General features: G+C 31.2%; 1 protein-coding gene across 1 annotated transcript; it reads left to right on the forward strand.

The window, feature by feature from the left end:
• The first annotated feature begins 1,931 nt into the window (after positions 1 to 1,931).
• On the forward strand, positions 1,932 to 10,552 carry LOC116772764 (uncharacterized). Its single transcript, XM_032665057.2, has 8 exons — positions 1,932 to 2,176; positions 4,045 to 4,147; positions 7,397 to 7,528; positions 7,851 to 8,073; positions 8,353 to 8,508; positions 8,995 to 9,152; positions 9,743 to 9,791; positions 9,866 to 10,552. Exons 1-8 carry the CDS (start codon positions 1,964 to 1,966, stop codon positions 10,074 to 10,076), a joined length of 1,245 nt encoding a protein of 414 aa, XP_032520948.2. The 5' UTR covers positions 1,932 to 1,963; the 3' UTR covers positions 10,077 to 10,552.
• The last annotated feature ends 3,220 nt before the right edge of the window (positions 10,553 to 13,772 follow it).

Here is a 13,772-nt window from a genome sequence, read left to right on the forward strand (position 1 = left end):
TATTCGATTTAAACCACATTTATAGAATTTGATGTTTTCCATCACGATGGATATCTGGGAAATTGTCGGCCATATTCTTTATCCTCAAAATATACATATTCGGTAAATATAAATTTCAAGCCCGAATCTCTGATTTTGTCGGCAGATAAAAAAAATACTTTTAATGCAAATTAAGCTTGTACATAAATATATTACTTTTAAGGAGGATATAAAAAAATTACACAGTTTTGAAATTGGAAGAAAACGTTGCTAAGAAAACCATTTGAACTTTAAAATTCTTTTTGCATTATTGCTCATTGTCTCGTGTTTTCCTATATGTTAGTTACTAGTTAGGATTAATGAAATCAATCAGACACAGTTAAAGAATTCCCCTCATTTTTGAGTAGATACAGAATTCAGAGCAATCAAAACTGACGTAGTGTATCTATATTGGCTAATGAATTATAAAGTCAATTATTATTTCGCAATGAGTAAAAGTATCTTTTAGTTAAATTAATATTCTATTAATATATATTTTCATTGTATATTTCTATAGTCGCTAGCGTAATAGCACAGCATCACATTGTCCAACGGATAAGTCAATCTTAAAGGGGCAGAATCGACTCTTTATTTGTTGAACTGACGCTCATTTATTGTTTTATTAATATAATAATCATATACAAATAAACAAAATATATAGAAGATTTAAAAGTCTCGCCGAAATTCTGTTGTATAACGCAAGGCTTAGTTTGCCTCCCTGTACATTATCGGCATCTTATGCGACACAAACATCTGCTGCTTAAAGTGCGGTAAAAGTTAAACAAACAATGTTTTCAGAATGTATAAATTTAAGAAACTTTTTAATGCGTTTAACGCGAACAACCGCAGGCGGCTAAAAACCGTCTTACTTATAATTTCTCCGAAGCCTCGCAAATGAGAACGCTACTCTGCTAAAGTGGTGCAATATACATGTGAAAATTAAGGCGGGTTAAAACTAACGGTCGCAGGTCTAGTGAAGTAGGATAAAAACTTTTTTTTATGACTTTAATACAAGATGTCAATAGTGTATAACTTTTAAACAATATACATATATGTTTAAATAACACACTAGTTAAAAATTAGGATTTAGAAGTATCTTAAACTGTTGACATTTTTTTTTACTTATTACTTTTCATAGTAACATGAATTCAATAAGGAAAACTTTCTTTTAACATCACCTGAATGTAATCATCTCTTTTTTGTTTTCAAGCTTCAAACATCCAGAGGTAACGGTGATTGAGCCATAATCATTCCATCTCCAATGGATTGCATCTCTTACATCTAGGTTTATCTCCCAGCACTATTTTACGCTTTATCAGAAAATCTTCGTGAGAATCACCGTGCTATATGATTTTGCGTTTTACTCAATGGATGAGAATGGGATAAGACCTAAGTGTCTTTTATCCTCCGTTAACAACTCTATTGTTTCCCTGCTTTACCATCTAAATACCAATAACCCTTACAGCAACAACAACTAGGACTATCATCTGAGCGATTGAAAAGAAACCCAGCTCGTGACCCGTTTGTTATATAAAAAATAAAGATTTTTTTTGGTTTTGGAAACTTAACTTATTTGACGGTTTAAAAAAATATTTTTTTAATGTTTTGAAATAACAAAGGTATTGTACGTATTACGTATGAAAATAAATAAAATCAATAAAACCAATATGAAGATTCAACTTAAATTCACTTTAAAATAAATTTGGGATATTAAAATCTTTATTTAAAATGAGAAGTAAGTGTTTCTGTGATCAGTTTAAAGTCATCTTGGTTTTGAAAAATTTTCTTCCCATACCTACCCATTTCATTAGTACGAATTACTTCCATTTCCTTTGTAAGTTAATAAAATAAGCTGTATCGACGAATTAAATTGTAAAGAGAAGACTTAAAATATTACCAACTAATACAGTTAATCAAATCCTCAGTTATATTAACATGTCATGTAATGTATAATATATCTGGGAAGGTTCAACGATTGCACGGAGCTGTTCGATTTTGTTTGTTGAATCGGTCTGGATGGAGCAAGGAGGCAGGATGCGTGCGCACAGTCGCGACTCAGATGGCAACGAGAGCGGCAGTCGCTATGAGGCGAGCGCGGAGTGTCACAGGGCCCTTGCGGCGAGCCCACCCCGCATCCGGGGCCACCTGGAACGTCCAGGTAATAATCATCAAAAACACACTTCATCCCAACCCTGGAGCATGACACCAAAACACACCAACAGGAATCACTGTTAAGCCAACTGCGTGAGTGACAACCCTATATTTGTTTAACGACAAATCATGATGTGAAGTATCAGTGATCAGAAGATAAAATCAACAGTTGGCTTAAGACTTGTTGCGCAGCTCATACTTACGAATACATTTAAACTATTACCATCCCGAGCAACGGATGAATAAATACATATAGTGCAGGAAGTAGATAACGTTTAAGAAATGTAAAAAAACTAAATCCAACTTCATCTCCTTTATTTATATCTTCTTTGTGATAGACTTAAATGCATGTCTCCTTTGTCTTGTACATGACAAGTCTAGTAATAGAGATGTGAAGAGGAAGGCAGGCTTAAGGCAGTTTGCATTACGCAGGAAGCGAGCACTACAGCCGAGTGCAGTACAAAACGTTTTACGTGAACAAACTCCACTACAATAGAGCGCTTAGAATCAAAGTGGGTGCATTCTGAATTCTTTATGTTGACGTCGCGACGTCTGCATGCTATCTCCAAACAAAGGGATGGAAAATGCGATCTCATGTACATGTTTTACAACACGTGTTAGCATTTCAGGATAAAGGGAGTCACGAGAGAGCGCCAACAATCTTGATACAGAAAACGAAGAGGATTCAGAATGTAAACATTGTACCCTAACATTACCCTTACATATGAAAATATAATTGTTTTTAAATTGTTTATTTATTTACAGATACATTTGCTTTTTCATCATGATAATAAATAATAATTTGTATATATCTGTCGAATTTTAGAAATTACTGTCTTTTCATTATTGGAGTTACTTTTTCGTATAAAGGCGTATAAATTATTACGTACAGTCAGTTATTACTTTTATGAAATATTATAATAACTTAATATTAATTTTAAATAATGAAGATTATAAGAATAGATACTATTAAATACTCTACACGGTATAGTAATCTCATTATACTAAGACGTAATAATTTTGTAGTTAAGTAAAGCTAAAGTTCTACAATTTTATGATATTGAAATTGGCGCAAAAAGTCAAAATTTAGGTCATCAGATTTTCAGTAAACATCCAATTAAACTATCTACCAGAGCTCTAAAGTGACGCTCGTATGCGGTATAATTTCGGGCGCCATATCTAACACCCAATCAAAATGTTCAGTGTCACATTATGAAATAACTCGTATAAACCCGAAGCAGATTCTGAACTTTTATTAAACCCATGTATTTTAAAACAAAAGCAGATGATTTGGAGTCACTTAATGCATATTTTGAATGGAATGTATTTAACATGAAAAAGGTTTGACCGAGTTTCTTTGGAATCTTATATTTGTGTGAAAAGTAAGTTCCCTTACCGTCGTACAAGTTTCCTATAGAAGCAATCGGCGTAATGTCTCTCCGTTTCTCCCACGCTCCACTTACAAAGCTCCCCGTTAACACATTGGAACCGCAATTATCTTTAATATGAGAACGTGAGTATTGAAATTACATGACGCCACAAATATGAAATATCTATTGCTGATTTGCATAATTACGTGACTTGCAGCTTCACTAATAAATATATAGAAAAATCAAAGAATATTAATATTTTTTAAAGGCATTTCATTGAAATTAAACAATACGTCTATCTATAGTAATACGTTTTATAGTAATTAAGGTTATACTGATGTTAAGTGTCACCGAAAGCTCTACAACAATCATTAACTAAAAGAATAAATATCACATTTTGGAGGACGTGTGCATTGTTTTTAACTAATATAAGTTTAATTAAACATTGCAACGACTACTAAGAAGTGTAAAGATATGTTTGATTCAGAATTCCTTAATATTCCAGGTGGTCAAGGGGAAAATGAGCTCTCAGTGTCTGTGGCACGCGTGCAGAGCGCTGTCCGCCGGCCTCTTGCTCATGCTGCTGGGAGCGGCCATGGCCGTTATAGGTAATGTATACTTGGAGTAATATTCTAAACCTTTCAATAAAGATATACCAAATAAAATATTAATATACATATAGATCTTTGTCATTACATTTTCTTAATTTAAAATCTGTATCTTTAACACGATAAGTAAGCTTAGACTTTCTTCTATTGATCAGACAAAAACTTTTCGTAACGATCCTAGAAATTGATCTTAAAACTTTATTACAAATTATACTTTTATAAGTTTTAATAAACTTATATTTATTAACGTCTTAAATACATCTATTCGTTAATATTTTGTGAAAATATATTTCGATATTACTATAGTCTTATAACTTACTTATTGATTGATATAGTTTCAAATGCGGTTTGTCAATAACATGAGTAAGGACTCTAAAAGCTTCAGGAAATAAACATAAAGCAATAAATAGTCCTATAATTATAATTAATTATATTAACATGTTCCCATGAAATAATTTCGTGGAATGTCAGCGTTAACTTTTTTTTAATTTACTTCTAAGGCTCTTACACTATAATATGTAAGTTATTGTTTAATAACAACGCAATCTTGAGTTTTAAATAAAAACCTTTAAAAGTTTTGATAGTTTTCACTCATACATAACTTATTGAATTCAATTAATCTGATATAAAGTTAAATTGTAAAGCAGAAGAGTATGTAGATAATATATATAGTTATACGCTGTGTGTATGCAACTATTAATCAAAAACAAAATCAACAGAGATGCAACGTAGTTTTTAAAGTTGTTAATAAAAATGTATTCCTGCTGCGGTTAATACAGTCTACCAAAATGTTTAACAACAAACGGATATTTTGAACCAACTTTGGCTGTTTCATAAATTCAGCGAACGCAATTTTTTTGCAATTATTTCAAGCGATAGTTTGTATATTTGCAAAAAGTTTTTCACGTTTTAAATTTGACCTGTAGATTTTAACTTCCTGTTATTTAGTTGATTACAATTAAAGAAATTTGAAGGTTTATTAAGAAACATAGTTTTTAAAAATATGTACATATATTATTTTCTATTTTAACTATAAACATTTTAATGAAAAATTGAAGATTATCGTCTTATCTATTCTGTATAAATTTTAAATGATGCAAAATATTTTTCGTGATTTTAAAATCGGTCTCTTCTTATTTGAAAAAGCAATAAGCTTTCATTAAAAATATGAATGAATCATTAAATTTATGCCTACTTTTATACAAAATAGTGAAAAGCTTATATTAGGGCTCATTGTAGCGAAACATTAAAATCTATCGTATGAAGATGACATTTGAAATATAGGAACAATTCTAAACTTTCTTGGATCTGGACTCAGGCATTTTAAGATAAGAACGTTTTAACCCAGTTTGGTTTGGAATGAAGTGGGGCAAGGGACGTTTAGAGACGTGATTAACTTAGCAAACCTTATATGAACCATATGTTATCTATGTATTTAAGCATTTTATATATTGAGAAGGAATTTGAACGGTTTGCTTGCTTGTGTCTCCTTCAAGTTATAATTTTTATGTCTTCAAGAAAAGGGTGAATAGCCTCATACTGAGGTAGTGCGTTCACCACCTACGACTTCATATCTGTCTTCCATCGAATGGAATGACAGTCAAGCATTATCCAATCCAAAGTAGAAAATATATACATGTGTGTCATGTGTTGTTGTAACCTTCTCTCGACCTTCATACATGACATGTTTTGTAATAATGTGATGTTGTGAATGGTTTAATAGTTAGTAGGTAATAATAGTTTTAATGTCGTCCGTGCGTTCGATATTTCCTGCAGTCCAACCACTTCAGTTCCAACATCCGGCTGGGATTGTGTGTCTGTGAATGTTTAATGCTCTTTTCACTTACCCTTTCTCATAATCTATTGTTCTCGGTCAAGACAATGCCAAAGTCATAGTTGAATGTTATCTACTTTGATGCGAAATTGTCGAAGCAAAAAATTTGTTACAATTTTTCTGAAATAGTAATAATACTTCTTAATAGTCAATAACTTATATTTATTCTTTTATATTACTGAGCCATAATCTAATATGTCGTCTTATTAAACATTAAACAGTTCAGAAGCATTGTGTCTTATAAGGAGATTATTGTTTGTATAATAAAATAAACCGAAGTTAAACGAAGTCAAACAGAAAACAAGAAAATTTAAATTTTAAATTGCAATGTTGCTGTATTTAAAGAGCGTATTTCCACAAACATTCATATAGGAGTGGGTATTATTTGTCCGTGCTAACAACCAAATTCGATTCTGGTAACAGCAAAACGAGGTTTAGTTATTTAATTTCAATGATTCCAATTGCAATGCAATATTTTCTGTTACAAAATGCTTACGCTCATTTTATTTTTCCATATTGTTTCAGTTAAATAAATACGAATAAAGATTTTTCTCGCAACGGAAGAGGTTTTTATTTTTAGAGAGTGAAATTGCTTATTTGTGTAGTTATTTGTGCAATTTAGACAGTTATTTACTCTAAAGAATTTAAATAAGTTCTATACGTGATAAAATTCTTCTTAGTCCTACTTGCTTTTTAAGTGTCTTTTCCTTGTCGCAAAATGTCCTTAAGTATAAGACCTTTTACAATTTGACGTTTTTGACCGAACCCGGTCAAGCGTGGTGAAATATGTCGAGTTGTAGCGTATTTTAATCATATATAGCAGTTAAAATTATAACATTTAGAAGTTTCTAACAATAAATATATTTTTAACTTATTAAATAAGTAACATATAGAGTCGTTTACACTTACTTCATTTCAATTCTTAAACTGAACCAAACTAATACCATCAAAGTGATATCACTTATACATTTTTTTAATTCCCTGTACAAAGTTAATATCTATTTCAACAGTTTTTAGAGGCCGGATTTCTTTTGTAAAGTCCACACCCTAGTTTCTATACACAAGTGAATGTTCTGAATGTGCTTTTCACGAGTGACATTTCGACATGCAGATGTGACAAGGGTATAAAATGCTAACATCAATTCGTAAGATCTCTTAGTGGCCATTCCAAAGTGATCTTAAAACTAAATGTATTGTTAATATATATATAAGAGAATTTATTTATAACAGTAAAAAGAACATCCTGATATAATACCAAACTGGATGCTTAATTACAAATAAAATATTTTATAAATATATCTTAGAAGAGACAATAATAGCTTAAAAATTTAAACAGTATGTATAATAAAAATGGAAATCTATTATATCTTCGTGTTATTAAAAATAAATCGTAAAATTTATTGATATTATTGCAGGTTACTATGCCGATACGTTGTCAGTGGCGGAAGAAGTGCGTGGCAACTCCACTGTATCAGTGAAGGACGAGGCGAGGGGGTTTCATCTTAACAACCTGTCTTACGCCGGACCCATCGTGATGGGTTTTGGAGGTTCCACTTTAAAATAGAATCTTATAAAGATTAAGAACAAACGGACAATTTGAAATTATACTTACTTATAGCTTTTATACGAAAAACAACGAAAATTTTGTTGGTTTAGTTTAAGTTGTAATAAACATTTATCTCACCTACATAATTAACTGAATAAAGTTTTAAATATGTCATAAAAAGCCCAGTATGATTAAATATTTTGTTATGAACACTTCTGATTACAACCATTACATAAAGGAATGGTCCAGTCAATATTTATTATACTTCAGTCACAAATTTTCATCCATTATGATAATTGTATTAATTAAAATAAAATTTTCAGGTTTCATAGTAGTAGCAGCCTGTGTTATGACATTCGAGGCTCGGGATAGCGCGGCTAAAGTGACGCCCGCGCGACCCCAGACCATCCCGCGACCCCTGCCTCGCCGGGGTCCATGCGCCCCCGCCAGACTGGACACTCTCGGGGTGTACAGACTACCCCACGTTCTGCCGCTACCACACTCACTGCCACTCGCGCCAGTCAGGGTACGACCACACGTCCACAGGTGAGCGAGATTTCTGCATATATATGTATTGCATTATATATGCTTTGTGTCATCGGTTTATAAATTAATGTATATACATAGATCAGAATATTGTATTACATGTCGTATATACATAAGTCATAGTTAGCTCGGTCCCCAGTAGAGACTCGATAATGAATCAGTCAGCTATCACATCATGTACCGTGACGATCACTTGAACAGCTGTTCATAATAAACTCGCCTGGAATCCTCATATGGAAGGACAGGCGCGGAGAGATAGGTCAGACAGTGTATGTACAGAGCCAGTGGAGATAAAGCTAGAAATCGTGCGCGTTTCGGCTCCGCTCCGGACTTGAGGAGCGGTAGCGGCCTCGCTACGCCGTCCGTAACCGCGCTACGACGACCGCTACGACGCTACGCTCTCTCTGTTGACGAACCGCCGCATTCAGCTGTCAGGTAAACATTTAGCTGCATTTCACAATACTTATGGAATTGCAAAACATTTACATCATAGTTTTTAACTACAGTCGGCTTTGTTTTTATTATTAGTGGTAAATATATTAAAATATAAATTATACAATTTTAAACTATTTATTTTTTAAAAAGCAAAGCTGATATTCAGATATTTCCATTGTTGCGAATCATATGTATTATTGAATGCTTCAATATGCTTGACTTATTGCTATTAATATTAAAAACTTGCGCTCTAGTAGTAGTAGCATGCATGCATATAGAAGTCCTTAATGAAATAAAAAAATATTATTAATTAAAATTAAAAACTTTTAAGTATACATTAACTTTTAAAATAATACTTTTACAGTTTTATTATTTTTATTTTTTATATGTAATAATTAATACCGGTGATTTTTTTGGTCTAAGAACCCAGCACCATTATCTACACCCTAGCACTATAACCAAACCCAGCTCCCATTCCATATCCAGCGCTAGTGCGGTGGAGTCCGAGTGCGGGTCTCAGTCTTCTTTGGCATTGGATCTTCACGCCAGCGGGGCCTGTGCTGGAGTCACGCTGAGGGTCAGAGATAACACGAGAAGAAGACCCCTGGCAAGACAACAGAGACTCAACGAGGACACTATACACCGTTAGTAGAATATCTATAAAAAGAAAATTTCATAGACACAAGCAGGACTGCGAAAGATTGTAAAGCACCGAACCCTGATATTCTTGAGGTTCAGGGTTCGGAGAATCTTGCTCGCCTCTACAAATTTTAAAATTTACACTTCTCTTCAATTTCTGTCTGTCCTTATTAAAAATCAACTTAAAATTGATTAAAAAAAATACAGTTATTATAACGGAGTATGCTTGAAAAATTTTTGATAAAAATATGGAGCAAAAATTATATGCTTGTTATCTATATATAGATATAGATTGTTTTATTATACTATTTATAAATATGTGTAAATGGAAAAGTAAATTAACTTAATATTGTATAAGATGTAATGACATCTACAAGGTAATTTTTCTACTCGCTTTCCCAAACAAAGAAATTTATAAAACACTAAATAGATTGATGACTTTGCGTTTACGTGGTAGGGAGATATATACATGTATATTCAATAAAGTTAAATCCATAAATCGACTAGAAGTAACAAAGCCAACATAAGTTTTTATACGTTAACGCAATACTAATCTTAAAATAATAAGATAAATAATGCTACGCTCATTTTCCAGCATCTGGAGAAAGCGCCGGCCATGTAGCCAACACACGTCAGTTTCCGAGGTAATGCAAACAACATAAAATACTTATAATTCAAATTGTTAGCGTTCTTACTTTTTTCACATCAATGTTTATAGAAACAACGAACAGAACGAAACTGTGGGATCCACTCAGTTAACCGTGGAGCAAGAGGCGCGTGCGCGTAGTGCACCCCCTCCGTGTCATTCCACCCCCACCTCCCCCGTACCGGTCATAACACCCCCCATATCACCGAAACAGGACACAAACATCATCATCGAACAGCCAGAGACAGATTGCACGGATGAACCTCCTCCGGCCGTCGAGTGAAGTCTCCAACACAGAGACTGATATAACGATGAACCCTTTGTAAGAGTTTTACACATATACAGTTTATACTTTGTAAATTGTATTTATGTATTTTATAACGAATTAGTATTGTTTATTGTTGCTAAAATTTCTATCGTTTACTATGATGATGTCGAGAGCGGTACTTGAGTACGTCGCGTTCTTCACGAGGTTCGTCCGTTCACTTTGTGATCTCGCGGTTCAGTAGAAGTGCTTCTTCGAGTATGTAACTAGATTTTAACAACTTCATTTAGTACTTTACAACCCCTTAAGGTAAAAGACTGATAAAAGCGAATTTTTAAAAAGAATAAAACCACTTATTTCTAAACAATAAAGACTAACATACCAATAAAATGTTTGCGATGAAGAATTATAAAGAAATGAATGATATAATTATTGTATCTTATTACTAAAGGAGTCTTTATGTAAAAGGTGATTATTTTTATTATACATCTACATAATATAATTCTATAATCTCAATTCCTGTCCATTATACTTAATCACGTGACTGTGTCCTTAAATATTTTAAAATTTAAACTTGTTGTAATAAACAATCTTTTAACAGATAATGAAAATGGAATTCTAAAAAGTAAATATTGTGATACATAAATAGTTGTTACTTTTACTTTTTACTATAAATATTAGACGATTATAATAAATTAGATACTATTATATCCAAATATTATGTTTTTGTAGATTTTAACAAATTAATTCCTTTAAATGAAACTAGTATTTTTCGTATAAACTACGCGTGATTTATTTTTGTAAAAAACTACATACTCCCGACGTTTCGTTTACTTTTCAGCAACCGTGATCACGGGCAGACGAGTCGTCGGGAGTATGTAGTGTTTTACAAAAATAAATCACGCGTAGTTTATCCGAAAAATACTAGTTTCATTTAAATGAATAAAACTCGCGAAAATCTTAGATCTCATTAAATTAATTCCTCTTTAATATGTAGATATTTCACTGGGAATTTTCGAATATTTGATATATTCGTGTATAACGGCTTCGTTTGTTTTTGCTGTCTTACGTCGTCGTACTTTTTTGGTAAACGCAATGGACGTTTCTGTTTTTATATAACACACATTTTATATTTAAATAATTATTTTACAAACACGACAAAAACGCGGACCTACATTCTAGCATTTATTTTTTCGTATTTTTTTATAAACATTCCAAATAAGATTTTAATCCAAATTTATTTTGCTCATTGTAATCTGTTAAGTTTATTTGAAATGACAGATCGTTTTGATTATACAATATTATGATCCCTTCTAAAAAGAAGCCCATACATAATCTATGTCCCAGATACTAAGTCAATGAAAAATTTGTACTTTTTTATATAAAACTTAGATGTAGCACTTGTGATATAATGTCCGATTGAATTAATATAATCTCACATATGTATGATACGGAATAATACTGAATTTATGAATGTATCGTTGTGTGTTCAATTTCATTGGTATAAATCTATGTTCTTCGTGGGACTGAACCGCTGGTTTGTAAATAACTTTACACGTTCAGTTTTATATTGATGTTAATCATAGAGTATTCTTATTTGTGAACATGTCGACGTATTATTGTGTAGATACTTGATCCAAGTGGTTGTTGTGATGTCTATTATACTTGTTGATGATGCTTTGTCTTTCATTTTATGTCACAAACGTGTACATACTTGATGTTATTCACAGAACTTGGTTAAAAGACGGTGTTGAGAATTCTATTGGAGAATTTTAAAGACATTGTTGTAGTACATACTGAACGAACTGTTAAAATATGGTTTATATGTAAGGTAGCGTGAAATTTGCCAAAAGTTATTTAAGCTCAAGGAAGAAGTATAATTTGTAATATTATGAGCAAGTAATTTTTCTTTGTTCCGGTAATGAGACCTTTATAGAAAATTATATAGTATCGACACGAACGATTTACGAGAAAAGTTGTTTGTTGTATCATTTACGGTTATATTACCTATTTTGTTCAAAACTTGAAAACAAGAAAAAATACTATTAGAACGTGTTTAAATTTATTAAATCGTGATAAAAGTGAAATTCTCGTGAGTTTGCGTTATTGAACCAATATATACACATATTTATTAAGGTTTAAAATAACGTTATAATATTAACATACAATTTGGAACATATAAAATAATACTTTGAAATAAATAGGGGTTAAAATATATATAAAGATTTACATTTGCCTATTAAGAAACGGGATCCAGAGCAAATAAAATTGTTCAGGTGAAAAAAAAAAAACCTTTTAAAAACCATTAATTTAAATAAAAAAAAAACACTAAAACCCAAAGCACAATATTCTTTCTACCCCTCTTTCCGGGCCGGCGGTAATGAGACATACAATAAATGATAAAATTATTAAATGTGCGAGAAATCTATTTGATAAAAATAATACGATAAGGTTTTGTGTTAAACAGAAGCTGATATTACTATCGTTACAATGAATACTGTGTAATTTCAGCATTGGTTTGGCAAAAAATTATCAAATATCTTATACTCGTACAAGGATGTAGATTTTGTTTAACTTATTATTGTAATGACTGAATATTATCAACAGAGTTAGAGAACAATGATAGTGTGATTGATTTTAGTTTTTTTAACTATTAAAATAAGGTTCCATTTCTTCTTTGAGGTTCCTTGCATTTTAAACGTTACATATTTATTTATTTTCAAGTTTTGTTTAACAATGGTCGTGTATCTTCTTTAATATATTATGAAACTGAAGATTTTATCACACGAAACATGATAATATGATAAACGATTTAGCGATTTCTTATATTAAAATATTAATGAATAGATTTTTTTTATTTCAATGTCCTTGGTGCGATACAATTTAATTGTTGTTATTATTCAACTCAAGCATTTTTTTTTAAATATGAAACACACTGAGGCGGGCTTTAATTTTAGTTACTCAGCATTTTTTAATAATTTAATTCTATCCTGTAGTAACACTTACGAGTCGAGAACAAGAATTCAAACGTAAATCTAATCTAACAGGTCGACTAACCAAACTTGTTATAACTAGCTAAGACAAAACCTTTTATTTGCTGAATTTCTACATTAGTTTATATGTAGATATATATTATTTTATAATGTTAATTAAATTGTTTTTATTATCTGTGTGAGTTTGTTCATTGCTGTATAATATTATACACATATACTCGTATATATAATTTCTTTGTTTCACCATATACGTCGTACATAGGTATATGTGTGATTATCAAAATTCAATGAAATATTACAGATATATACCTTTGTATAGTTTTAAATAGACAATTTATATAGATTAATTTTGTTATTTTTTTAGTATATATGAACAACTAGAATGTGTGGAAGATATGAAAGTTATTGCTATGATATTTTACATTACATCAAAAAGACACGTGCTGATTTTTAAGAAGATTATCCAGAACAAACTGCTTTCGATGCAGGTATCCCCTTACTTATGATCCACACTGACATGTTACTTGCAATAGTTATTAATATTACTTTGAAATAATTTACATACATTCTAAAATTTTTTTAAACATATTTCATTTTTTTTTTACAGTTTTAAGTATAACAATGTGAATATTTGTTACAAAAATTACTTTGTAAAAATAAATAAATTCTAAACAATTTTTTAAAACATAATCTTTTGTTTTTAATTATAAACATAAAAAAA

Source organism: Danaus plexippus, chromosome 12, assembly GCF_018135715.1.
Source record: "Danaus plexippus chromosome 12, MEX_DaPlex, whole genome shotgun sequence".
Lineage (NCBI taxonomy): Eukaryota > Metazoa > Arthropoda > Insecta > Lepidoptera > Nymphalidae > Danaus > Danaus plexippus.